This window comes from Paralichthys olivaceus, chromosome 20, assembly GCF_024713975.1.
Source record: "Paralichthys olivaceus isolate ysfri-2021 chromosome 20, ASM2471397v2, whole genome shotgun sequence".
NCBI classification, from domain to species: domain Eukaryota; kingdom Metazoa; phylum Chordata; class Actinopteri; order Pleuronectiformes; family Paralichthyidae; genus Paralichthys; species Paralichthys olivaceus.
This window is the reverse complement of record NC_091112.1, coordinates 631,130-657,500: the sequence shown is the minus strand read 5'-3', so window position 1 is coordinate 657,500 and position 26,371 is coordinate 631,130. Positions and strand designations below refer to the sequence as shown.

The following is a 26,371-nucleotide window of genomic DNA, read 5'->3' as shown; positions in this document are numbered from 1 at the left end:
CTGTAGGAGGTTTTCACTCTGATGAGACGCTTCACTCTTAGGATTCAAGGTCGGAGACATTCTGCTTTAAATGACGTCAACAGTACAAGATGGCAGCGTTCGTATCCGAGATCGTACAACATCTTTATATACGATCATATACATTTAAAGGGGTCAAAGTTAAAGTTCGTTTTGTAATTCAACTAAAGACGTCAAACGCTCAAAGTGAATAAAAAGCTGCGTTCACTTCCTGACAAAATGGAGGAAGTAAGAAGTTGATCCAGTAGGTGGCGGTAATTGCCCTTGACGTTAGTTGCCACCTGCCAATAAACCGAACCAAGAAAAAGAACGTAACCACAGGAATAAATCCGTCTGACGGCTCCAGTCGTACGTTAAGTTTATATTTAGAGTCAAAATTACAGAGCAGCGTTTTTTATTTAGGTTTATGACAGATTTCTTCAGACGTTTGTGTCTTTTGAATTTTCTCTCTGCCAGAACATTTTAACACTTTAATTTGCACTGTGACTTATAATTGTAACCTGTAGAAAAGAGTGTGTGTGTGTGTGTGTGTGTGTGTGTTTAGAACTTGAAGTCGTTTCCTGTCTCCTTATTGAATCGTGATGATTACAATAAAACATCAAATAAATGTAAAGGAGCCACGTGAACTTTAAATCTCTGTGGATCCGACTCTTGATCCTCTCACGTCTGTTTGATGATCTTCTCTCACTGAAGTTGTTTCATCTCTTTGATGTTAATCGTCGCGTTTGATCTGACGACAGATTAAAAACGAGCTTTGGTCGAATCTGACGTTTCACTGTTCGTCACTCTGATGAACATTCAAGAGATTTTTCTCCCTGAGCCGTGAATTTTCAGACTCTTCTTATATCATCTTATAAAGAATAGATCTAGAATATAATAGATCTAGAATAGAATAGATCTGTTGATGTAGAAAAACTTGTTTACAGCAACAATCACAGAACATCTGACACTTCACCTGCAGCCGATCAGGACGTTTGGATCCATTCTGGCTGTCAAACAAATGTATTCTAGTTCCTGAAGAGCTGGTGTCTGAAGGAACAGACAGGTCAGACTGTAAAGTATGAATTTACACGTGTGTGCACGCGGCGTCACGTGATCACAGCGTGATGCATTAACGAGTGTTTCCTCTCGTGCAGCTTCACATCGCCATCAGCAAGACGAGCGCCAAAGTGGTGATCGACTGCAAGATGGTGGCCGAGAAAACCATCAGCGCCGCGGGAAACATCACAACTGACGGACTGGAGGTTCTGGGTCGGATGGTTCGTTCCAGAGGGAACAAGGACAACTCTGCACCAGTGAGGCTGACGCACACAGACACACACACAGACACACATAAAGCTGACGATCACTGGCTTCATGTCTGAAAACAGCTTATGCAACACTTTGAATCAGCAGCTTCAGACTTCGTTTGTGTTGCTAACGTTCCGTCGTCTCAGTTCCAGCTCCAGAGCTTCGACATCGTCTGCAGCACGTCCTGGGCCAACAGGGACAAGTGCTGCGAACTCCCCAGTCTGGTGAGGTCAAAGTTCACTTTTCAGTTCAGAGAACAAGCTGCGTCTCACTCTGGTTTACTACTGTTAAAGGTGGAAGATAAAATAAGTTCAATTTCAAGTCTCGGTCTCACGTCTCTTCTTCATCGCGTCACATTTCATCTTCATCTCTTTGTTTTTATGTCGACGTCATCGTCATCAACGCTTTGAACTTCAGAGGAAAGAGGTCGACTGTCCGGCTTTACCCAAATCCTGCACCTGCACCCAGGACAGCAAAGGGCCCGCCGGCCCCACTGGACCCCCAGTGAGCTGCACACACACACACACACACACGCACACACACACACACACACACACACACACACACGCACACACACACACACACACAGAATCTCATGTGCATCTCATCTCTCATTAATGTTTTTTTACTTTCATTTCAGCTCGTTCTTTCTGCTTTAAACTCATATTTGTCATATTGCTTGAGTCGGCGCACACACACACACACACACACACACACACACACACACACACACACACACACACACACACACACACACAGCTGTGTATTGAAATGTGTTGATTGTGTGTGTGTGTGTAAACAGGGAGGCCCTGGAATCAGAGGAGCCCGAGGTGATCGTGGAGAGCCAGGCCCGGTGGTGAGTTGTGTTGTAACTTCTACTTTGTTAGCCTGTGTGGCGTCCATGTTGCTGTTGCCTAGCAGCAGCGTTCTCTCACCATATACACGTCTTCCTGCGTCATAACCACGAGCAAACAAGTTCCATCAGTTGGCAGCTCTGCAGAACTTTATTCACAATCACACAGACGATACAGCGACAGGCTCACGTCTCCGTGTATTCATCGTAGAGAACGAGAGGATCTTTGAAATCAAGATTATCTCAGAATAAATAGTTCAGTACAAAAGCAAAGAGGATGAGAAGCCCGGTGTCTCATCGTCTCCAGCCGGTCGGTTCCGACATCACAGAACCGTCCGTCAGCAACAGAAGGAAATGGGTTTCTCACAGATCCAGGTCGTTTTGAAGTTCTCGTCACTTTGTGTCCATGTCCCACGAGGATCACAGAAAACTACAGAGGATCTGATCGGCTCCTTCAAACCATCTGTCGCCACGAAGCTGTGGACAAACGATTGTTATTTCAATCTGAGCTGAAACTCACTTCACACATTAGTTCAGACCTCGTTGTTCACATGTTGTGTTCTCATTCACATTATTTTACATAAGACATGTCTTTGTGTTCATCCCACCTGGTTTATCTGCACTGATCAACTGAAACCACATCTTTCTTTGTCACCATAAGTTTGAATGGTTTTAATGAACTATTTTTTCTTAAATCACATCAAGACTGTTTCTGATTCTGTTAAACAACCGACAAAAGCTCACAACCTTTCAAAATAAAAGCTCTGTAATTCAGCTCAATTTGAAGCATTACAGCAACAAAACAAACATTGTGCTTTTACTTTGAAGACAAGTTGCCAAGGAGACATGAGGGAGATCAGCTAACACTTAATGTCTGCGTCAGCCGACATGGTGAAGATTAAAATAATCAAAGTCAATAATCTGAACTCAGGTCAGCGGTTTGTGAGTGTGTTTGTGTCTCACGTCTGTGTCAGCGAGGATCCGTCCACCCACTTCCACGTCGCCCCTGAGAGCGTGGACTGAGCTCTCAGGCCGATCCAGGACCCTCGGTTCAAACTCAGCTTTGAGACAAACTCCTGACAGACGACAACAGACGACAACAGACGACAACAGACGACAACAGACATCATTTCTCTGTTCGTCAGCCACAGTTTGATTTGTAGTGAAGTTACTCTGAGAACACGAGTGAAAGAAAACTATCTATAGCAACTTCCACTTCCTCCACGGTGCAGGAAGCAGAACAGGTTTCCTCTCTACCGCCTGGACTAAGTATAGATTACTCTTCGTTCCACTGCACTCACCTGCTCCTCTGGACTGTTGATGACGACCAGTTGAGCTCCTCTCGTGTGACAGTCGACTCGACCCTGGAACCAACTTTTCTCCTCCGAGGACTGAAAGTAGCAGCTGCATCCAGATCTGATCCAGCGGCGAGGACACAGACTCTCTAACAGACAGATTCTTAAAGTCACGTCACAGTTTGAATCCTCTTTATTTTCCCTCTGGTGTTTTCTCACCTGGAGAAGTTTCCCTCAGCCTCTTCACCTGCTTCTGTGACTGGCTGTGGCTTTCACTCAGAGTTTGGTAGCTGCTCTCTAACTCACTGACGTTGGCTTCAAACAGTCAAATAAGATTTTTAGAATATTTGGGTCATTAATATTTATTTGAATGTTTCTTCACAAACCTCGCAGAGCGTTGAAAGTGTCTTTCAGTTCGTCGTATCGGTTCTGCAGCTCGTCTTTTTCCAGAGTGACTAAAACATCTGTCGAGAAACAAGATGGACGACAACTAATCATCCTGATCGCCCCCTGCTGTCTGGCTGCAAATTTGAACCCGGATAAGAGGAGGTGTTAAAAAAAGTTCCTCACAGCGAGTTGTGATCCCGGACAAGATGAGAAGATACAGCACAGACAGAGCCAGTGTGGAGCAGCTTCTCCTCACAGCCCGAGGCTTCTTCTCACTCCGTGATTCTACAAAACAAGTTGAACCTGCTCGGTGACGAATTTTAACTCAGCTGATAAAGACTCAAAGTCATTCATTTTCTTCTCTGAATGGTTTTATTTTTCAGATTTTACATGTTTGTACGTTACCAGACGTACGATAATTATCTGAACGAAAAATGTATTATATGTATATATGATGTCATCACGTAGTTCAAATGTTTTCTCCACTAAATGGCCCATTTATGTTTCATACAGAACCAGTGAATCATTTTTAATCTTAAACGGAGCGTGACACAGTTTCCAATAAAAGAGAAGAAAACTAAATATTCGTCACATCGGTCAGATCCACTTTTCTAATGAAATTCATGTATCGTCCAGTTTCCACAGTCAGAGTTCGAATGATGTCCACACATTGAGTGTTATTTATAATAAAATCCATCATTTCCTGTAACTCACCATCAGTCGTCTGGTCTCCAGCGTCAAACATCTCCACCTCACGTCTCCGGTCGTCTTCAGCTCGTCTGACATATTTCATACTGAAACCCGACACATGTTGACTTTCTGCAGACATGTTGATGTGTGACAGAACTAAACAGCTGAACTTCACTTTGTGCTCGCAACTGAGAGAGAGAGCGGAAGTTAAAACAAACCACAGACACATTTGTTTCTGTCTGGTAAAAACCTTAGTCACCATGTGGGTCATCGGTGGGTTTGAGGGTTTTAGTTTATTGGAAGGTCTGTGGTCCGAGCATCAGATTTTAAAAAAACTTTTAAAGACGCCGAGAAATAAAAGTCTGAATAAAAAGATTTGATTCAACTTTTTGTTGTATTTTTTTGTTTTTACTGCTTTCATGATATATAAATATCATAAGAGACGAGCTCTTCGTCCTTGACACAGGAAATGAGATGTGTTAATTCTTTTCAACAGGAAGTGAATTCTCAACTAGGTAAAAGGTGTGAACTTAAATGTGGACAGTTTTTTTCTCTGTTTGAAGCTGCCCTCTGCTGTGGTGTGCCGCAGGGCTCCATCCTAGGTCCTCTGCTCTTTAGCTTGTAGCCTCCTCCACTGTTATCATCATGACGTTCAACTGATTTCTGTGAAACCAGATGAACCTCCTCTGACTGCGTTAAAGTACCGGATGCTTCTAAAATCTTTTACAACGAACCTTCCTCATCATCGCTCCAGTTAGCTTAGCCTCTCGTTGCTGCATGTTTTTTTATTTTGAATCACCAAGTTTTGGTTTAATTTGAATTCTTTACTAAATAACCTTTATTTGTTTCGTGTCTCTCTCTCATGTCAGGGGCTGACCGGTCCAGTGGGTGATGCAGGTGTACCAGGACCTCAGGGGCCCCCGGGACCACAAGGACACAGCGGACGCTCCATCATCGGCCCCCCAGTGAGACATAAACACACTCCTACCAATATACATTATACACCTGAGTAACAGTACTTTATGTATATTATATATATTCCACTGCCTCGTGTATTTAATAATGAATAATGCACACTCAACATAAACTGAATGTGTGTCATTTCTGCCTGCAGGGGGCGCCAGGAGAGAGAGGGCAGAAGGGTGACGCTGGACAACAAGGCACTCAGGTACCGTCACTGATCTCTGATCTGAGGTCATACTAGTTTATTCACTTCAGGTTTGTATGAAGAAAGATTTTCATCTTATTGTGACGGACTGTTCATTATACAAAGATTGTTGTGAAGCTGTAGATTTGTATTTTTCAATCAGACGCACAAACGACTGTTGTGACATCACACGCGTCACTCTGACAACAACGGTTCCGTTTGTGGTTATTTCACAGCAGATCTGAGGTCAGATTGTTGGTGATTGGTTCTCAACCCAACACAGGGAATGTACTCGCGATGAGAGATTTTAAAATGATCCGACTTGAACCTACATGTTTTAAAACAAATCAACACTGAGCAACAGCGCCCTCTGGTGTTTCAGGGAGTTCCTGGTCGAGCTGGAGCTACAGGCAGAGAAGGACCACCAGGACCCAGAGTGAGTCGCACAACATTAACACAATATTACACACACACATTGTGTGTATATATATATATATATATATATATATGTATAAATATATATTTAAAAAGTAAAATAAATGAGTGAGATCTCAGGAAACTGCTTCACGATGAGTTTGAATCTTCACAGGGCCTCCCAGGTAAAGACGGCCTGCAGGGCAGACAGGGCCCCCCCGGGACCATCGTAAGTGATGAGGACTGTGTTCGTCAATTATGACTGATGATGTCATTTTGTGTTCCATAATTGTGTTTGTGTATTATTCTATACTCCAGCAGTACTTGTATTTGAAACATCTATTTTAATCCCTAATTGTGTTTTTATTACTTCTTATATTTATGTTATTGTGTGTGTACTTTCATGTTAGAGTACGAGCACACGGGAGTAAAGATGCTCGTACGTGTCGCTAAACGTTCTCAGTAAATCATCCCTGACTCTGTCTTCACGTCTGTCTGTGTCTTCAGGGGACGCCAGGGGCCCCGGGGGCTCCAGGAAACACCGGCGCTGCAGGAAAACAGGGCGAACTGGGACCTCCGGTGAGTCTGTCAGCCAATCAGACGCAGGAGACGACACAATAGAGCGGCCTCCGCTCATTCATCTTTTTGTGTTTGCCGTCAAATGTCTGACGAAAGCTGCTGCTCAAACGTGGACGCTGTGTAAATATCCAGGAAGTGGTGTCAGTCAGGCTTAACAGAGTCAGAGAGCGAGCGTCTGTCGGGGGATTAACTGCTTCCTGCCCAGTCTCAGGGTCCGAAGGCTCGTCTCACTCACGTCCTGAAACCTGCTGCTGAGCGTCGAGTTTTCGTGTCCACACCTGAACGATGTTTTTAAAAAGCTTGTCTTGTCTAACAGCTTAGTCTCCACAGAGACAAAGCTCCACAGAGACAAAGCTCCACAGAGACAAAGCTGTTCGTCCCATCATCGCTCTGAGGAAACCACTAATCCTGTATTTATTAAATCGTCTAGAATTCTTCAGACCTGTTTTATCTGTAGCTGAGTTCTTACACTTTATTTTTCAAACCTGCTCGTTATTTTAGTTAAGGTTTGTGTGTTTCATCTGGTCACCTGTTGGTGGCGCCATATCCTCTATGTGTATGTGTCGGTGTTTGTCTGAAGTCACATTTTTACCAAACACTTTTCACATCTTGGTTTTTAACTCTGTGTTTGAAGCAGATGAAGGTTTTTGGCGTCAAACGTCTGGATCTGAAGTTTTCAGAGAAGCGAGCGTTAGCGGCAGCTCGACTCATCAGAGACGAGTCCGAGAAACACTGAGTCCCCCCCCCCCCCGATGAGCGGGCAAATTCTGTGCCGTCTTCGGTGTGTGTGTGTGTGTGTGTGTGTGTGTGTGTGTGTGTGTCTCTGCTGAGTGTGTAACATTTGGTGAATGTAAATCTCGACCGCGGCGTCACAGCCTAAATGAGATTCTGTGGGAGGTGAAACAAACTGCTGACAGGCTGCTTTGCGTCGCTGTGATCAAATGTTGTCAGGCGTGTAATTACACACGCGTGTGGGCGGACGACGAGGAGCTTTTCTTAACTAATTATCACACTATTGTCGACTGCAGATCTGAAAGTGAACGAACTGGAGGAAAACAGTCGTTCCACCGGTAGATAATGAAACTGTTGGTTTTCGGGGCGACAGGATAAAAGCTCAGTTCTTTCACAGTTGTTTTATTTTTTATCTTTGATTCTGACAAAGACACAAAAATCCTGAATTTAGTCGAGTTTAACGAAAGATAATAAAAAAGCTCCTGAGCCACTGAACTCCAGATCTCAGGTCAGAACAGTGACCGTTTAAAAAAACTTTTTAATATATCACTTATTTTAGTTATATTAATTATATTACTCTTATTTCTTATATTAGATATATTAGTTAAGAGTTAAATTACTTTTATTAGATATATTACTTATATAAATAATTAGTTATAATACTTATATTAGTTATATAAAGACTGAGAGTTATCAGTTGCAGCTGAGATGATAAAATCAAAGTCTGGATTTAGAAGCTTTAGTGTCTGTGATGTCAGAATGTGACGATCAGGCTCAACTGGAGAATCTCTGTGTTTCTGTTTTCGTTCCTGCTCGAACTCAGGAACCTGAAGCGGTTTGTTTCTTCAGACTTCAACAGTTCGAGTTGTTTTTATTTCCCTGGTGTCATCAACTCGTCTCTGTTGCAGGGTCCTGTTGGAGGCAAGGGAGAGAAAGGTGAACGGGTGAGTGTCTCCGTCCGTCAGGCAGAGGAGTTAAGACTCAATTTTAAATAATCCGATTGTTTCTCAGGACAGAACCAAAGATCCAGAGCAGAAGTTTGTACTTTGTTTACTCTCAGAACCTTCCAGCTGAGGTTTGACAGATTTGAAGTCGTAAAGTAAAGTTGACTCTACACCTGCAGATTTAAAACCATGTGACATGTAACAACTGTCACCTCCACATGTGTGGTGGCCGATGCAGCAGCTCAGACCTCAGTCACTGTTCAGATCTGAAGATACTAAAAGTAGAAACTGTGTCTTCAGGGCGACCTGCAGTCGTCGGCGTCGGTTCAGGCCATCGCCCGGCAGGTGTGTGAGCAGCTGATCCAGAGTGAGTAACAACAGCGTTTAGTTCTCAGACAGTTTCAAACGTGATCTGTGGGTTTGTATGTTCACGTGTTATTCACCCCCCACTCTGTTTTCAGGCCACATGGCGCGATACAACTCCATCCTGAACCACGTGCCCAGTCCGCCAGTGTCCATCCGCACCGTGCCAGGGCCCCCTGGAGAGCCCGGTCGCCAGGGACCCCCAGGGACCCAGGGAGAGCAGGGACCGTCAGGAAGACCCGGATTCCCAGGACAGAGCGGGCAGAATGGGCAACCTGGAGAAAGAGGTAGGACCACGAGATACACGAGGGTTAAAGTTCACATGGACGGAAGGAAAACCTGGAGTGTAAAGATCTGGATCTCAGCTGACACAGTTTCAATTTCACTTTCTTCAACGTTGACAACAGGTCAACCGGGAGAGAAGGGGGAGAAGGGATCTCAAGGAGTCGGAGTCCAAGGCCCCAGAGGACCCACAGGACCCCCTGGTAAACCAAACTCCAGGTCACTTTATTCACACATATGGTGGAGAAAAGATTAAACATTCCTCCTCCTCCTCTTCCTCCTCCCAGGTCCTCAGGGACAGGGCAGACCAGGAAACCAGGGTCCATCAGGGCGACCGGGGAATCCTGGAGCCTCTGGTCGGCCTGGGGTCCCTGGTCCTGTCGGCCCTGCAGGGCCCCCGGGGTACTGTGACCCCAACTCCTGTGTGGGCTACAACGTAGGAGGTACGTAGACCTGAACTCTGCTCGTATGAAACATGGAGAATTTAAATTCCTAACTTTTTCTATTGTGTCTGTTCACATCATGTTAGTGGTAAATATATATTATATAATCAGCTTGTTTGTAATATATTTATATTCAATATGTCAAACTGTGGATTTGAGCATGAAGGTGAAACGTTTAATTCCTCTGAGTTAAACGTTTGCATGTGACTGAAATCCTCCGCCGAGTATTTGAAGATGAAACGACCTCAAATACAATCACACGCTAAGATACAGAATTCAGTTTGTGTGTGTGTGTCTGTTTGTGTTTGTATGTGGGTGTGTCTGTGTGTGTCGCTGTGTCGCCTTAAAGGTTCACTGCATCCAGATCATTCATGAAATCCACTTCTGAGATTTTGGGATTTGCGCAAATATCAATAAAACTCAGTCTGTCGTGAAGAAACGTCCATAAATCAGAAATGAGTTCAAAACGATGTACCAGTTACTGAGCAGCACCATCCCACTCAGATCCTCTGGTCATTTGAAATCAGATTCACATCCTGAGGAAAGTGATCTTTTCTATCGACACTTTCAAACGGAACCTTTAAGAACCTTTAAGAACCTTTAAGAACCTTTAAGCTGCAGCTGCGTGTTTAAATCCCTGAATTCTGCATCTTAACAAGTTTTCTCTTCGTCTGCACAGACGCTGCTCGGAGGGTTTTCCTTCACTAAAACTACAGCGTCCCTCAGATATCAGTCCTCTGAATATCGTTTCATCCGGATCCAGGACAATGTGACAAAAGAGGTTTAATAACCTGACGCGAATGAATCAGTTTGAGTTTTTCAGTTAGATTTAGTTCATTCTCAGAGCGATATCTCTAAAAGAAAACCCTCCTGGAGTCGTCTGTCAAAGCATGACTGTGGTAATATTTACTGTGTGTTGAGGTTAAAGGTCGCACAGCGGCCTAAAGCGTGCTGTGCAGCTCGCAGCCTGCGGGGTCGTCATGTGAGTAACGTCTGCATGAATCACTCCTCTGTCTTTGTCTTTGTGTCTGTGGCCTCTTCACAACCCTCAGTGTCTCACTGACACTCTTGTGTCTCCAGAGTTATCGTCTCATTGGTTGAACAGAACTCTGACGTTGTTCTGACTCCGTCTCCTCACTTCTTCTTCTAGATTACGATCATCCGGTGCCTCTTTATCCAAACAACAGGCTTCACTGACTCATTATTAAAACGTTTTTTGACGTCTGCACGAGTTCTGCACGTTGCTTTAACCTGAAGTACTGAGATAACTTTACTTTACTCGATCACTCGAGGACGTTAAATGAGATAAATTGTGGCAGTTCGAATGCGAGTTAACAGATAACAAGTCTAATGCTTTAAACTACGTTGACATCAATATTCTCTCATTGAACTCGTTGCTTATTCTAACTTTAAATTTGAAAACTGTTTGTATAAAACTTCTCTTGGTAACCGTCTGCAGCTTTTGGTAACTTTTAGTATTTGTTGATAACCTTGGTAACTCTTGTTAACCCTTCGTAACCCTTGTCCTTCTGTTTCTCTCGCTCCTTTCTTCTTGCCCCGCCCTCCTCCTGTCTTGCTAACCCAATCAAAATCTAAACCAATCCCAAACACTGCTTCCTGTGGTGGCGGGTCGGCCATCTTTGTTTTGGGCGCTCACTGACTGTCTGCCTGTCTGGCTGGTGCACTGGCGGTCTCGCTGCCTGGTTGGTTGGCGACGCAGAGGGTGAGGATGACACTCACGACGGCGCTGTCCCCGCAGTGCAACTGCCGTCCAACGTTTTCCAGAACTACGGTGAGGCCGAGGAGGACGACCCCTACCGCTACTACCAGCCCAACTACCCGGCCCCCCGACCCGTGTTACCTGACGACCCCGCGTACGCCCTGGACGACATCGAGCTGACGTCACCCGGCGTCCGCCGCAGCACACGGAGCCTAGAGGGGGAGGAGCAGAGGGTGGGGCCCGAGAGGAGGCTAAAGAGAGGAGTGAAGGCGCTGCCGGGACTAACTAACTGAGAGGAGGTGATTGGAGGACAGAGGGCAACTAGCTGTTTCCGATTGGACGGTCTGGAGCCCTCGTGGACTAATCAACAAGTGCCTGACGTGGAGGGTTTGATACGGACATCGGGGGGTGGGGGCGGGGCTATTTTAACTCATCTATACCATCGAATTAACTCTGAGAAACCGTTTGATGTTGTTTTTGTGATTTTTGTCTCAGCGGAGACACTTCAAAAGAGAACGGAGATCAAAGTGTCTCCATGGAAACAGAATCGACTGTTTCTGCATCACATCCAAAGTTTGTAAAACAAAAGGTTCCGTCTCAAAGTAGCAGCTGATCATTGACCTGGTTGGTTAAGTGCCTCCTGATTGTCGGGCTGGAATCTTCAGTGATGATAAAGAGTTGTGTTAATTCAGTGCAACACAACAACAAACCAACAAACCGTCACTCGTCATGTGTGTGTCTGTTTTTTAGTTTCCGAGACGTCAGATTTAACTTCACACTCGATTAAAGAAAAACTAATTATAACAAATGCTCTTGTTCAGATTTTATCTACAAACACTGTATCTCAACATGTACCCACAATATTTATAACAAGTACACTCTAAATAAAGATGGACGACATCACTGCTCCCAAAAAGTGAAGCCAAATCAGAATATAAACTCCTCCAGGTTGGTAGATGGGGCATGGACCAAACAAAACAATCAAAGTAGACTATAAAAAACGTTTCTGTCGTTTCAGCTCGTTCTTATCTCACTGACGTTTGTTCAAGTGTTTCTGATCAGTTTGGTTTGAATCAGTTATTTGAGACGTCAAGATTGACGGCCTAGATCTGACTCAGGATTGGTCGAGCAAGTGTGTGGGCGGGTTGATCGCTGCTGCACAGACTCTGAAGCACAGACGATGTCGGTCCCGGATATTTTGGCTTCATCTTTGTGGGAGGATGTGGAGATGTGTCGTCCAACTTTATTTACAGTCGATGGTTTTTGACAAAGCCAAATTAGAAAATCAAAGAGATTTGCTTTGATCTGTAATAACAACTAAAACTTTAAAATCTCAGTTTCTTTTACATCTTTTTATTTTTTTTTTTTTATTGTTATGGCTCCAATTTGTGCAGCCGCTCAGAAAACAGTAAAAACTGTTATTTATGTCTTTTTTTGTTGCATGGTTTAGTCTTTTCCATTTTTTCTGTGATGTATCGTTTCCTTTCATTGGTCTTGGATCTTGGAGCCATGGACACATTTTACCGTTTCGTATAAAGATCATTTTATGACGTGTGCATTTTTTGTCGCAGTGTTAAGCTCATGCTAATGTCGCTCTGTATCTGAGAAGAATCGAGTTGTAGAGACAAACTGTAACAGCGCGACATGAGAGTTATTATTATATTTCCTTGTAAATTTGTTTTTGTTGTTTCTGGATGTTGAACCAGCGGAGGCTGTCGGACGAAAGAAAAAAAAATTGTTTCATTCTTACCACTGACGGCTGTTTCCCTCCGTCTGGATTCTGTTTTCATATCTTTGGATTTTGTCACATTCATCATGAAGCTTTGATTTAATTTGAGTCTCCGGGTCTCGATTATTAATTTTTTCATATTTTATGCAGAACGCAGAGACGGAGACATTGTTTCTGTTTGAAGCTGAAACGTGTTCGGTTGCATTTATTCATTTGATTTGTTTCGCTGCTGGAAACCAGTTTTATGAACAGGTCCAGTTATTGCCTCATTTATTTACCTCTTGAAATGTGTTTTTCCATTTTCTAAATTTCCTGGAATTCAAGTTCAGTGTGGACGTCGTCAGTGTCGCTGAGGCCTTCAGGTCTGTGAGGAGAACACTAATGTTCCTCTGCACCTCGGACCAGGTTCTTTAAAATATAAAATCAAGGGAGTAATTTATTTTTTACTTTGTATTGATTTTCTCAGAACAATAAAACTGAAGTACAACCGTTTGTGTGTGTGTGTGTGTGTGGTTCTAATTTTCTTCATTGACGTTTCATAAAATCCTTAAAAAACTGAATTCTAACACTAAACCTGAGGCCTGTGTGTGACTCTACTTCCTGCTTTCAGAACATCTGTCAGAGAGCAGGTCGTCACAGTGACCTTTGACCTTGACACTTGAATTTCAGCTGAAGCTGAGAGGTCGTCCTTGTTACTGTGACCTGCTGCTGCCCTCGTGTGGTGAAGGGTTGAACATCACAGACATCAGAGGATGAAGATGTTTAGTTTATGTTGAATAGTTTATAGAAATAAAATTGTACAAACAAATTACAAAATGACAGGATCAGTAACAAGTTGTAGAAAAAAACATGACGCCAAAATATTCAGAAACAAATCCACACAGATCTGAAGCAGATGTTTCTTATGTTTTCAAGACATTTGACATCTGGAGGAAACAATAAATCAGTTTTTCTCTTTCACCTCCATCTTGTTTAATCTACAGATTCATTCATTTCACATCTTTTTCTTTTCTTTTCTTTAACTGCTGTTTTTCAGCAGCGACACACGACTCTAACTTTTTATTTCAACTACAGAAGTGAAATGTGATTATTTGTAGGGTTAGTTTCTTGTGATTGTAAAATAGTTTTACCCAAACTCTTGTTCTTAGATTTGAAAATGAAGAATTAAAAGTAACGATAAAAACAGGTTTTTATTCTGTAAATTAACGTAAAGGAAGCTGGGATTAGTTCACTGGGGAAACGCATCAGACGCTGGTGTTGGTTGTAAACGTTTCCTCCGCTGGACGGAAACGTGACGGTGATATTTATAAATCTTCTGTAATCTGACGCATGTGCTTCATATAATCATTAAGAGGAAATGACATTAGATCAAGTTCCACCAGAGACGTGGTCAAATGGAATCCTCCTGACTGAAGCTCCTGAAGAGAAACTACAGAGAAGAGTGAGGTCCGAGACGACAGGAGTTGATCAGAGCGATGATCCTCCTCCAATCACAGAAGCTCCTCCATACAAACCAACAATGACATCATCAAAACTGAAGTCAAAGAAACAGAAGAAATAAAGAAACTGAAACTTTTATTTAATCTGGACGTTTTTCAAACTTTCAGCTGAACATGAGTTTGTGAAGTAACAGTCTTCTCCTCCTCCTTCGCCTCCTCCTTCACCTCCTGTAGGTCTGAGCTAAGTCTTCTCCTCCTCCTTCGCCTCCTCCTTCACCTCCTGCAGGTCTGAGTTAAGTCTTCTTCTTCTCCTCCTCCTCCTCCTCCTCCTCAATCCTGCAGGTCTGAGTTAAGTCTTCTTCTTCTCCTCCTCCTCCTCCTCCTCCTCCTCCTGCAGGTCTGAGTTAAGTCTTCTTCTTCTCCTCCTCCTCCTCCTCCTCCTCCTCCTGCAGGTCTGAGTTAAGTCTTCTTCTTCTTCTCCTCCTCCTCCTCCTCCTCCTCCTGCAGGTCTGAGTTAAGTCTTCTTCTTCTCCTCCTCCTCCTCCTCCTCCTCCTCCTGCAGGTCTGAGTTGAGTCTTCTTCTTCGCTGCTCATCAGTGAGTCACCTGCCTCTCTCCTGCGATGCCTTCCTCCCTGATGCTTTATTCATCGAGGAGGAGGAGGAGGAGGGTGTCTGATCCATTTACATTCAGATGAACTGAGGATTAATTATTAATGCTCACACACACACACACACACACACACACACACACACACACACACACACACACACACACACACACTCACACACACACACACTCACACACAAACACACCCTTTGCTGTTGTGTCAATAATTATAAACATCAGCGACTCAGCTCTGTGTCAGTGTTAATTCAATGTGTGTGTGTGTGTGTGTGTGTGTGTGTGTGTGTGTGTACACACCACCTTGTGTGTGATATGATGAGACGGAGGTGAGAGTTTCTGTTCGGTCGCTTCGTTGTGTCTTTGTGTGTCACTTTTGTTTAATTTGTGGGTATGTGGTTTGTGTGTTTGTGTTTTTTGTGGTTTTGTTTGTGTGTTGATTGAACCGAACTTAATTTAACGTGTACTCTTTTTAGTTTGTAGGAGGCGGAGCTTATGACCAACACTGCGGTCAGCCACCAGGGGGCGATGATTGAGACACTTTAGCTACTTTAGTGGAGCTGATCTATTTTTCTGAATCTCCGTGTTGTGACAGTGTTAAATTGTAAGCGTCATCACTGTGGTAAGGTTTGTCTGTGTCACTGCCCCCTGGTGGACAGGAGGGGAGGAGCTTCCGGTGCAGCAGGATGGAGGAAACACAGGAACTCACCATATGTTGTGTTCAGGTGTGTTTTCTTATATCACTGCCTCGTGTCAGTTGGCAGCTCCGACGGCCGTTTTCCCGGAGGCGTCTTTGAACGTCTCCATCTGCAGAGGTCGCTCCCTCCTCGGTAAAACAACGGCTCTCGGCTGTTTTGGCTTCGATCCCTCTGAACAGGGTTTCCACTTTCTGGCCCAGATACAAAGTGGGCTTGTGTCTACGTGAGCGCTCCGCTGAAGAGGAGCCAGAGCTCGTGACCTCCAGCAGCTGGACGCTCAGGAGCAGCAGCTTGTTTCTCTGGTTCTGTTCAGTTCATCTGTTGAAATGATGAGAAGAAGAAGCTTCACTCGTCCATGATCTGATGCTTGGCTACGGGGGCGTGGCCTCAGCAGTCCACGAGGGCTGAGCCAAACTTAAAGCGTCGCCATCGTGTTCAGACCTGCGTCTTCATCATGTCTGCAAACGGCTTGTGTGGCCGCCATTCGCATAGCTAGCTTATTAGCTTGGTCAATGACGTGCAATGAATGCTGGGATATGTTGGCCTGAGAAGGATCCGCCTGTTGGACGTAGGACCCTGAACTCAGGAGCCTCCATGTTGGTTCCAGAGTTCAGACCAGTGACTCAGCAGTACACAATAAAAAACTGTAGACACACAACCTGACAACAGAGACACAACCTGACAACAGAGACACACACACAACCTGACAACAGAGACACACAACCTGTCAACAGAGACACAACCTGTCAACAGAGACACAACCTGTCAACAGAGACACAACCTGACAACAGAGACACAACCTGTCAACAGAGACACAACCTGTCAACAGAGACACACAACCTGACACCAGAGACACAACCTGTCAACAGAGACACAACCTGACAACAGAGACACAACCTGTCAACAGAGACACAACCTGTCAACAGAAAGACACAACCTGACAACAGAGACACACAACCTGTCAACAGAGAGACACAACCTGTCAACAGAGGCACACAACCTGACAACAGAGACACAACCTGTCAACAGAGACACACAACCTGTCAACAGAGACACAACCTGACAACAGAGACACACAACCTGTCAACAGAGAGACACAACCTGTCAACAGAGACACAACCTGTCAACAGAGAGACACAACCTGTCAACAGAGAGACACAACCTGTCAACAGAGACACACAACCTGTCAACAGAGAGACACAACCTGACAACAGAGACACAACCTGACAACAGAGACACACAACCTGTCAACAGAGACACACAACCTGTCAACAGAGAGACACAACCTGTCAACAGAGACACACAACCTGTCAACAGAGAGACACAACCTGACAACAGAGACACAACCTGACAACAGAGACACAACAGAGACACAACCTGACAACAGAGACGCAAAACAGCCAGAAAGAGACAGAAAATCAACACAAAGAGACAAAACAAACACAGAGAGACATAAGATGAACACAAAGAGACATACAAATACGACAGAGATGCAAAATAAGCACAGAGACACCAAACAAACACAAAATGACCAGAAGACGACAACACATCTGTGTGTCTGCGGTGTTTGAGTCCGTGTGGTTCATGTGCCGTGAGCTAACATGGCGTCCGGTCGTGAGACAGGAGTCCTGTTTGTCTGGAGACAAACTTTCCTTTTCACCTTCTTGGTTTTTCTGGTGCGACCTTTGTTGCCCCTGAAGCTTTTTGTTTCTGCACGGACGTGTGACACTGACGCCTCTGGATACTATTTTAAAGACTATTTTAAGCCTTGAGTGAATCAGTTTTTAACTTTTGTTGCTAAGCAATGTTGGCCAAAACTCTGCCTATTGGCTAGAGCTGGCACTTTTGCCTGGCAACATTACCTGATTGTGTATTCTGGAGACACTGGCAACAAGCGCTTCCAGTTGCAAAAAAAAAAAAAAAAAAAAAAAACTCTTCTGCAGAGACGGCTCGGGCCGTGGCGTCAATCTGTCTGTGAAGGGCCGGTGTTATTTTTACTGACGGGTCCCTAAATGCATCAGATTAAAGACGTGTGTGGTGAGATTAGAAAATAATTAGTTTACTCAATAAGCAGCTTCTCCAGTGAATTTGACTTTGAAGAAACTCACTGGCAGCTCGTCGCAGACGTCTGGTTCGGAGCATGAAAAGCTGCTGCTGGCGAGGGTCAGAACACGAGATACACAAGATCTGAGCTGTGTGTGTGTGTGTGTGGGGGGGGGGGGGTTACGTCAGGATGTGATTTACTGCAGATGATGTGAAAACACCTGCAGAGCCGACGCTAGTCCAACGTTTCACAAGGTTTATCCACAAAAACATGGAAATTACAGCGTTCACTTCCCGAGCAATTAATGCTGATTCACTAGTCAAATGAAACCGTCGATAAAAACCTCGTTAGACTCGTGGGTTTACTGAGGAGAGACGTCGTCTCTCGTGTAGACACAACGGTTAAGTCCCAACGTTGGACTGCAGCTGGAAACTACTGACTCCTTTGACAGCAGCTTTCACTCTGGTGAGGGCAACTCAATGAGTTCTGCAGACGACTGACGCAGGACTACAGACGAAGCAAACTTAAAATAAAAAAAAGATTATTATTTGAGACTATTGCAAATGTTAAATAAAACTTAAAATGTATGAATAAAATACTGATTGAAAACAAGTAAAACAAAGACATACATATGTTGAAATACACAGTGAAAGTAATTACTATTGATGCTAATGAGGACAGAGGTTAAAGGTCAGAGGTCAATCTCTCTCGAAGTGATTGAAATCATAAAGACTGTTCTTCCTCGGGGTGCAGTTCTGAGTGGCTCCTGTAGATGTCGCTCTCTGACACCTTTTCTCGCTGTTTCCACTTGAACTTCTCATCAGATTGTGAAAACAGGAGAGTGATGAAAGTGTGAGGAGGACAGAGTGAGGACACCTCCGAGCAGGAAGGTGTCTCACAACAACTGCGTTCAATACAGGCGGAGATACAGAGACACCAAACACAACTCAACACAACTCAACACAACTCAACACAACTCAACACAACGTCAAGTAGAGACATGCAGCGTCACAGTGCTGCACACGTTTGAACCCTGAATGCATGGATAGAACATGTTTATGGTACAGATGATGATAAGATAAGTTAAGATAAGTTAAGATAAGTTAAGTTAAGATTGTCCTCCATGAATTCAGCTGTGGAGAACTTGAGCTAGTTGCAGCAACAAAGATGGAGCAGTGAAGTAAACATGACGAATAAGTCAAATAAACCAATATAAACAGGCTGAATGATGAAGTCCAGTGTCAACAGAGAGTGCTGCTCCTGTGCTGCACACTTCACATGTTCTCTTGTCACATGTGTCACGTGTGTGTGTGTGTGTGTTGGTGTCATGAATTAAAGCTAAGCTCGAGTTCAAGTGAAATTCAGAGGAATAAAACCCGGATCGTGCAGCAGCTCCGGGATCAAACAGGTGTCTGGAGGAGAGGAGCACATTGTTCGGTCACATCGTTTTCTTCTCAGACGTTCACCGTCAGGTTTGATGCATCATGGAGGACCGGCAGAGGAGAGTGACGGGCTCAGCTGCGGGAGCTGCGGGAGCTGCGGGGATGTGACCGCAGGTAAAGTGTCAGTGAACAAAGTCCAGATAAAGTGTCGGTGCGTGAGGCTGAGCTGCGGGAGGGACTCTGCTCACACCCCCCCCCCCCCGCTGCAGAAGCTCTGTCCCCGGCGGAGCGGCGCAGCTCGGGGCGGCCGCGGGGACTCTGGGGCGGGGGGGTGGGGAGGGGTGTGCAGGGGCTGCAGCCTGCCCCGCGCCCCTCCACCGCAACCCCGGCCACTGCGTGTCCGCGCCGCCGTCAAACTTTTGTGTACATCCGCACGTCACCTGGACTCGAACATAAATTTGGCATCCTATGCAAATGTATGCTGACGTAAAAGATCATGTGGTTTTTGTCGTCGATCCCCCCTATGAGCAGCGAGCAGGTTCGCACTGTCTTTAGGTTAGCTATGCTACAGTCTTTACTGTACCCAGCGCTAGCTATATGCGCCCCGCGCCGCTCCGCTCCGGATCTCTGGGAATAATCCGCCTCCACCGCCGCCCGCAGCCGGAGCCCGCTCTCAGGTAGGACACGCGGGGAACTTCTCCTGTGTTTAACTCCGGGGAACCGCAAAGTGACCGCACAAGTGAAGTTATCAAAGCGGCTCGGGTGCAGCCAGACTAGCCGCCTGGCTGGGGGGGAGAGTGTCCGCGGCCAGGCTGCCGCCGCCGCCGCCGCCGCCGCCGCCGTTAGCCACCGGCCACCGGGGCTCCGTCCCTCCATCACCGCCGCTCAGAGAGGGAACCACCGGGAGAACCTCCACCTCAGCCCGGAGGTGCGTGTCTGTCAGGGAACTTTACTCGCAGCGTGGCGGCTCTGTGCGTGTGTTTTGGGGGGATAGTTGTCAGACTAGTCATCCGGTTCGCGTTATTCTCCCTGGTAGTCAACTTTCGCCGCCTCCAGCGCCTCCACCCCCGGGGAAAGTGCACAAATAAATCAGCCCGGCGCAGCTAGCCGTTAGCCCGTTAGCCCGCTAATGACGGACGGCGGAGCTAAGGGCTTTAGCTTTAGCCTTCACCCGCACCAGCGGCGCGGAACGTGGCTGGATGTTGTGCTTCGTGCCGGGGGAACGCGCTTGTTTTGGTCGGCTCCCTCTCCCCCGTCTGCCCCGCTCCGAGTCACCGCTTCCCCGCTGAAAACCACCCCGGTGTGTGCCCTCTCCCCCCCCCCCCCCGTGTCAGGGCAGCGGCAGCAGCGGGGAGGCAGTGATCGCAGCGCCGGTGTGAGTGTTGTTGTTGCCGCTGTACGTGCGGTTCAAACGGGGCTAGCTAGCAGACAGCCAGTCTGGGTCATCTGAGGTGAAGTCAGCGGGCTGTTCGCAGACACGCTGCCCGATATCTGAGCCTTTCCACCGGGGCTGGACACACTTTCTCTGCCTCTTCCACTTTTAACCGCTTTTAACGGATTGATTGAAACGTTCCAGCGGCTTTTGAGGCTGTTTTTCGGGGCACAATCCGGACTGTGGGTGTCGGAGCTGAAGCGTCTCCGCCTGCGTGGTTTTCAGTTTTTCACAGAAAAGATGTTCAGAGTCTGAAACACTTCGACTCGAACATTCACCAAAGTCCGGGGAACCAAGCGGGTTCGAGCCGCCGAGCCGCTGGTTCGGTGCCTCTCAGCTGCTCCGGTTCTGTTCGGTGAACACACGCTGACCTGGTGCCAGTTAATGTTAAACTGGTGTCACACCGGTTCATGTGGGAACACACTCAGTTTGTCAAGTGTTGGCTGTTATATAGAAAAATACTCTTTTCGGTTTAACCACTTGTGTAGTTCTGGTGAGTGAACATCTGAAACCAGTTAATGTTAAACTGGAGTCACACCGGTTCATGTGTGTGTGTGTGTGTGTGTGTGTGTTCATAGTTGAATATAAATACACTTTTCTGTTGAACCAGTTGTTTCTATTTAAAAACTGAAGTAGGTTAAACTGGTTTACGTGGGAACAGACTCAGTTTGAGCTCGTGTGTCGTAAACTGGAAACACGGCAGTCGATTTGGTTTTTAATCAAATTAACGAGATTTCTGAGTCGTCTGGTTCTCGAGCGTTTACATTGAAACCAGTGTGGCGTGAAGACACGGAGAGAAGTGACGGTTGAGTTTGTTGAAACGTGTTATTGAACCAGTTTGACTGCTGGTGGCGTTGGTTTGGCTCAGACGACGACTGGTTGTTTGGTGAACACACGCTGACTTGGTGCCAGTTGGTGTTAAACTGGTTTGATGCCGGTTCAAATAGGAACAGACTCAGTTTGTTCACACACTCGGCGTAGCTTAAACTGGTTTGTGTGGGATCAGTCTAACCTGGTCCGTGTGCAGCACACGGTGTCTTCAGGCCTGTTGTTCGTGTCCACGAGAGGATTTGTCATTGCTTCGTATATATAAATTCCTTTCTGATGACTTTCCCCTCTTTTCCAAGTTCATCCAGTTCGTGCTCGACCCAGTTTGTCTTCCCAAATCTCGTTACATAAAAATCATGAATAATTAGGCGTGCCTTGCCAGCCAGCCGGTTTGGGCCATATACACACAGAGACGGGCTGAAGCTCGACCTGTGACACGAGTCAGAACGTTTGGACTTTAACAACGATCATGATGGAGAGAGTTTGTTCTGCAGCCGAAGTTTGAAGGACGAGCCGGAGGAAGGTTTGTGAACAGGTGTGCAGACTGGATTTGGGCAGGTTGTCCCTGACTTTGACTGAAGTGTTGCCTTGGCTCGGGGAAATCATTGGAGAGGCTCAGATTTGGTGGCGGCACCTCCTCCTCCTCCTCCTCCTCCTTTTTTTCTATACTGCCCGGTGACAGCGTGGACATCCACCTCCTCCCAGCTGCTGCCCTGTATGTTCAAAGTGTGTCAGGTTTTTTAATATTATCTCTCTCTCTCTCTCTCGCGTGTTCTGGTTCCTAATCACATTTCCCATTGACCGACTTTTTTTTTGTCTCATATTTTTGCTGCCATTGTGTCGCCGCCGTGTCAGGCTTTTTAATCCTATGATATGGATGCAGGGATCAGTCAGTCATGCTGCCAGTCTCCAAATCAGAGCACGCTCGCTTGCTCTCTGGCTGCTATTTATTTGTCACAAACGCCAACACACTCTAACACACACACTCTCACACACACACACACACACACACACACACACACACACAGCTCGGGTGCACTCTCCCTTCCTCGCTCGGTGACTTCTCCACACACACTCACACTTTCTCTCGCTTTTCCTCTTCCTGCTCTGACACGCTGCTATTTCTTTTGACACACACTCATGTTGCCGGGTTCCAAGGAAATGCAGCTGTGATTTGCTGCTGCCACCTGACCTTTCAGCCCAATACACACACACACACACACACACACACACACACACACACACACAGGCTCCAGCAGTAGCAAGCTTTTATTTCACTGTTTAGATTTTGCACATCGTTGGTTTTTATCGCTGGAAATTGCTCAACGACACATGTTTTTTTTTCTTTTTGGCGTTTTTGAAATAGATCCATTCTGCATTTGTGTTGCTGTCGATGGTTTTCAGTCACGAGGGTTTATGGAAGCTATACGAGCCAGAGCGCGCGCACACACACACACACACACACACAGAATCACACACACACACACACACACACAGAATCACACACACACACACACACACAGAATCACACACACACACACACACACACAGAATCACACACACACACACACACACACACACACACACACACAGAATCACACACACTCTTTGTTGCTCCATCAAACTGCTATTTATTTCACGCACATGCAGAAAGCATGCATGACAGCTGCATCTTGTGCACACACACACACATATGGGCTTTGCGTTTGTGTGTGTTTGTTTGGGAAAGAACAAGCGTGTCAGGTTGTGTGTGTGTGTGTGTGTGTGTGTGTGTGTGTGTGTGTACTCACTCACACACACTCACACACTTGCTGTATTAGAACTGCTCGGCGGCTGTTGGACTAAACCCGACTTCCACGTTGACTGGGAGGGTCGGAGGCTTCGGAGTGTGAAGTTTTTGTGAACATGATCAGATGTAACTGTGGACGCCTCCACATGTAACGAGCTCTTAGTTCTGTGTCTGTTTTCTTGACGTCTGTTTGAAAGATTCGATCTGTTTTTCTCTCATGTCAAACTGCAGAATCTGCTTTTCTTCACATATGTTCTGTTTCCATTTAACGCTGTGAAATCTTTATGAGCTCATTTGTTCCTGCTGTGAAAAGACTTTATGGAACTTGCTCCTAAACATGAATCTTCCTGCAAACTTGTGTTTTTTTCAGATGGATTTAACGAAAACAGAATAAAAAAGACAAATTCCTCTAAATATTTAAATATTCACTTAATAAATTGCAGTAAAACATAAACGTGACATAATTTACAGTCGGTCTGAGCAGTAGTGATTTAGAGTGGAGCCGTGGTTTCTCTCTCTCTCTCTCTCGACCAATCAAGAGTCAGTGTCGGCTGTCAATCATGACGTCTCCGCCTGTTTTTACATCATCAAATAACGAATTAAACCAAACTGATGAGAAACACTTGAACAAACATCCGAGAGATGAGCACGAGCTGAAATCACTGAAACACCTTCAGACATTTATTCAGTTTATTTTAATTTGCATGTCCCATCTGCTAACATGGAGGGGGAGGGGTTATGACCTTTACTGCAGCCATCTTGCCAGTTTGGCTTCAGTGTCGGGATGAACTGTTCTGTCCCGTTTGATGTTGTCTGTTGGACTTTTTAAAACCACTGAGCAGCGGATGTTCTCACAAAAACCACAGAACAGATTCGCAGAAAACTTGTGTGACGACGGAACGAGGAATTTCTTTTCTTTTACATTGTGAAGTTTTTGGACATTTTCACTGATTTCTCAGAGAATAAAGCTTTGGTGAAAACAAAACCAGACTTAAAGAATATGTCAGACTCCGAGGGCCGGACCCAAAGGTTGCTCAGGAGCCGAGTTTGATTTGTACGTTAATCGTGTGAAAGCTCGTTTTTTATTTACAGCTTTGACATTTTTTTAAGTCGGTATTCAGACACAGAGGCCGGGCGGTGAAAACACTGATCACTAATTCATCTGCGTCTCTCGTCTATTTTACATCTGGTTCTTCTTATCGGTGAAGTCAAGGACCACTGATGGAGCGATTGTGATCAGCACCTGATTTATTTAGAGCGTCTCTATCGATATCATTTAACAGCGTCTGTATCTGATGTGCCTCCTTCTGTGGGAGGAGATTTAATTGCTCCCGTTGTATCATTAATCACTCTCACTCTGTTCCTGTGTAATGGAAACGTCACCTTAATCTATCCTGCTGAAAAATATCGATCTCCTATGACAACAGGATTATTAATAGTGATAGTTATGGAGTTGGAGTGAATTCTGCTGCCAAGAATAACTGGGGAGACTCTGAACACTTGTAATTGTTGGAAATGTTTGGCAGGTGGAGAACAGATCTTAGGAGATTGAACACTGGCACAAAAAAGCTGATTCAGTCCAAAAATATCAGCGTCGACTTCTGCTCGGGTCAAACGGATCATCCCGCTCTCAGTTTACTGTAAATCTGACTGTTGTGTTCCTAAAAATACAAACTGAGCCGGGATGAAACCGAACTTAAACGCAGTGACAGGAAGAATAAAATGCAGGAGAAATGCAAATGAGTTATTTTTCTGCAGATGAGATAAAACGAGCTGAGTTGTGGCGACTTGTCAGCTTCGAGCTCGGGAAAGTAATTAATATTAATGTATCACGGAAAAGAAAACGGTCAGACTTTGCTGCTGTCGTCTGCAGGAGGCGAGAAGAGAACGCAGGTTTTCATCCGGCGCTGCAGGGAGCCGCCCGACTGGTAAACAAACATCTCGTCCTACTCATGATGAAGAGTCCGTCTGAAACCAGCTCCGACAAACACGTCGCACAGTTGTTTTTTTTTATAGCTGCAACTGTTGTCCCCCCCCCCCCCCCCCCCCGGGATAATAAATTAGATTAACATCGATCCGGAGGTCAGCCCCGCCCACGCCAGTGGTGAGTGGGCTGACCCGCCGCAGTGGGAGGTCACGTGATGTCACATGTAGTGGAAATAAAAACGTAAACCATCAAATAAAAGGTTCATGTCGCAGCATGTGTTCGAGCCACGATTGTTTTATTAATTTATTGATCGTCTCATTCAAGGGGGGCGTGAACCGAAAACCTTTTCAGTGCTAGAATAATACAATTTGCATTCATTAGATTAAATTAGACATTTGGTTTTTTATTACACCTCAGAAATCTTTGGGGAATTATTAAATCATGTGGTTCAACTCCTACTCACAAATATTTTAATGAGCATTTAGGGCAAAGTCATTTGTACCTCATTTGTTTGCAGAGCTGCACCTGTGCAGCGACAGCAGAGACCAACGCCACGAAGAAATAGTCTCAAATGAATCTCACCACAAACCCAACGAGTCTGGTGTTGTGGTGAAGCAGTGTGGGATGATGGGAGTTGTAGTCTTCTTTCTTCAGCGTCGATGGTTCAGGAGGTTTTTATCTGAATTATATCTGAAAATACAATCCAGGAAAAACACTGAACAAAGAAGCTTCACGTTAAAAATCTGTTTCTCTGACGACGCACGACGTCTCTGAGGTCAGATAAAGGGTTAGAAATCCAGGGTTCAGATAAAGGGTTAGAGATCCAGGGTTCAGATAAAGGGTTAGAGATCCAGGGTTCAGATAAAGGGTTAGAAATCCAGGGTTCTGATAAAGGGTTAGAAATCCAGGGTTCAGATAAAGGGTTCAGATAAAGGGTTAAAACCCACAAAGATGTAAAAGTTCTTCAAACTGAAAAAGTCACTTTTGTCTCTTCAGGCACAAACAGGATATGAAGCCGAACGTTGGATTTAAACTTCAGATTTCTGCAGGTTTGAATCTTTGATTTAACAACACAACTCAGCAACAGATGTAACATCATGAAGAAATACTCTGGCTGTGAAATATTCTACGTTCCACTAAAGAAATATCATTTCCAGGGAAGAGAAATAGAGAAATACAACAATTTCCCTCATTCGATTTCAGCAGGACGATTGTGTGAACGTGTGATTTTGACATAATTTACTGAACGTCCTTAAAAAAAAAAATCGGTTTCTGTTTCATGCCGTCAATCATCTGGTGAAAGTAGGTGCCACTTTTTTTTGG

At 45.2% G+C, this 26,371-nt stretch overlaps 3 protein-coding genes across 14 annotated transcripts in view; 2 read left to right on the top strand and 1 right to left on the bottom strand.

The window, feature by feature from the left end:
• LOC109645574 (collagen alpha-1(XIV) chain-like) overlaps positions 1-13,378 on the top strand; it is a 63,980-nt gene extending 50,602 nt beyond the window's left edge. For 4 of the 9 annotated variants that reach the window (XM_069516622.1, XM_069516619.1, XM_069516615.1 and 1 more), the window contains 15 exons: positions 1,155-1,313; positions 1,455-1,532; positions 1,726-1,812; positions 2,111-2,164; positions 5,403-5,498; positions 5,648-5,701; positions 6,063-6,116; positions 6,270-6,323; positions 6,602-6,673; positions 8,314-8,349; positions 8,650-8,716; positions 8,811-8,999; positions 9,120-9,197; positions 9,282-9,437; positions 11,158-13,378. In XM_069516622.1, the coding sequence (XP_069372723.1) occupies positions 1,155-1,313; positions 1,455-1,532; positions 1,726-1,812; positions 2,111-2,164; positions 5,403-5,498; positions 5,648-5,701; positions 6,063-6,116; positions 6,270-6,323; positions 6,602-6,673; positions 8,314-8,349; positions 8,650-8,716; positions 8,811-8,999; positions 9,120-9,197; positions 9,282-9,437; positions 11,158-11,450 (1,527 nt within the window). In that variant the 3' untranslated portion in view covers positions 11,451-13,378. Of the gene's footprint in view, positions 1-1,154; positions 1,314-1,454; positions 1,533-1,725; positions 1,813-2,110; positions 2,165-5,402; positions 5,499-5,647; positions 5,702-6,062; positions 6,117-6,269; positions 6,324-6,601; positions 6,674-8,313; positions 8,350-8,649; positions 8,717-8,810; positions 9,000-9,119; positions 9,198-9,281; positions 9,438-10,116 lie in introns of all 9 variants that reach the window. The other 5 variants (XR_011239591.1, XM_069516617.1, XM_069516620.1 and 2 more) reach the window with 5 other exon arrangements.
• LOC109645575 (CD209 antigen-like protein A) lies at positions 2,290-5,355 on the bottom strand. 2 transcript variants are annotated; one of them, XM_020111193.2, is made up of 7 exons: positions 4,558-5,348; positions 4,027-4,128; positions 3,843-3,920; positions 3,676-3,771; positions 3,463-3,605; positions 3,125-3,237; positions 2,290-2,638 (listed from the first exon to the last, which is right to left on the bottom strand). In XM_020111193.2, the coding sequence occupies exons 1-7, from the start codon at positions 4,802-4,804 to the stop codon at positions 2,500-2,502; spliced, it is 918 nt and encodes a 305-aa protein (XP_019966752.2). In that variant the 5' UTR covers positions 4,805-5,348; the 3' UTR covers positions 2,290-2,499. The 2 variants fall into 2 exon arrangements, with proteins under 2 accessions (XP_019966752.2, XP_069372726.1); XM_069516625.1 differs by lacking the exon at positions 3,676-3,771 and having other exon boundaries at positions 4,558-5,355.
• A 5,657-nt stretch (positions 13,379-19,035) lies between the features above and the next one.
• The window catches only part of LOC109644816 (zinc fingers and homeoboxes protein 2-like), a 75,629-nt gene continuing 68,293 nt past the window's right edge, over positions 19,036-26,371 (top strand). Inside the window, exon 1 of one of the 3 annotated variants that reach the window (XM_069516613.1) lies at positions 19,036-19,246. The gene's annotated coding sequence lies outside the window, so the exon portion shown is untranslated. Of the gene's footprint in view, positions 19,750-19,856; positions 20,001-26,371 lie in introns of those variants that run through there. The other 2 variants (XM_069516612.1, XM_069516614.1) reach the window with 2 other exon arrangements.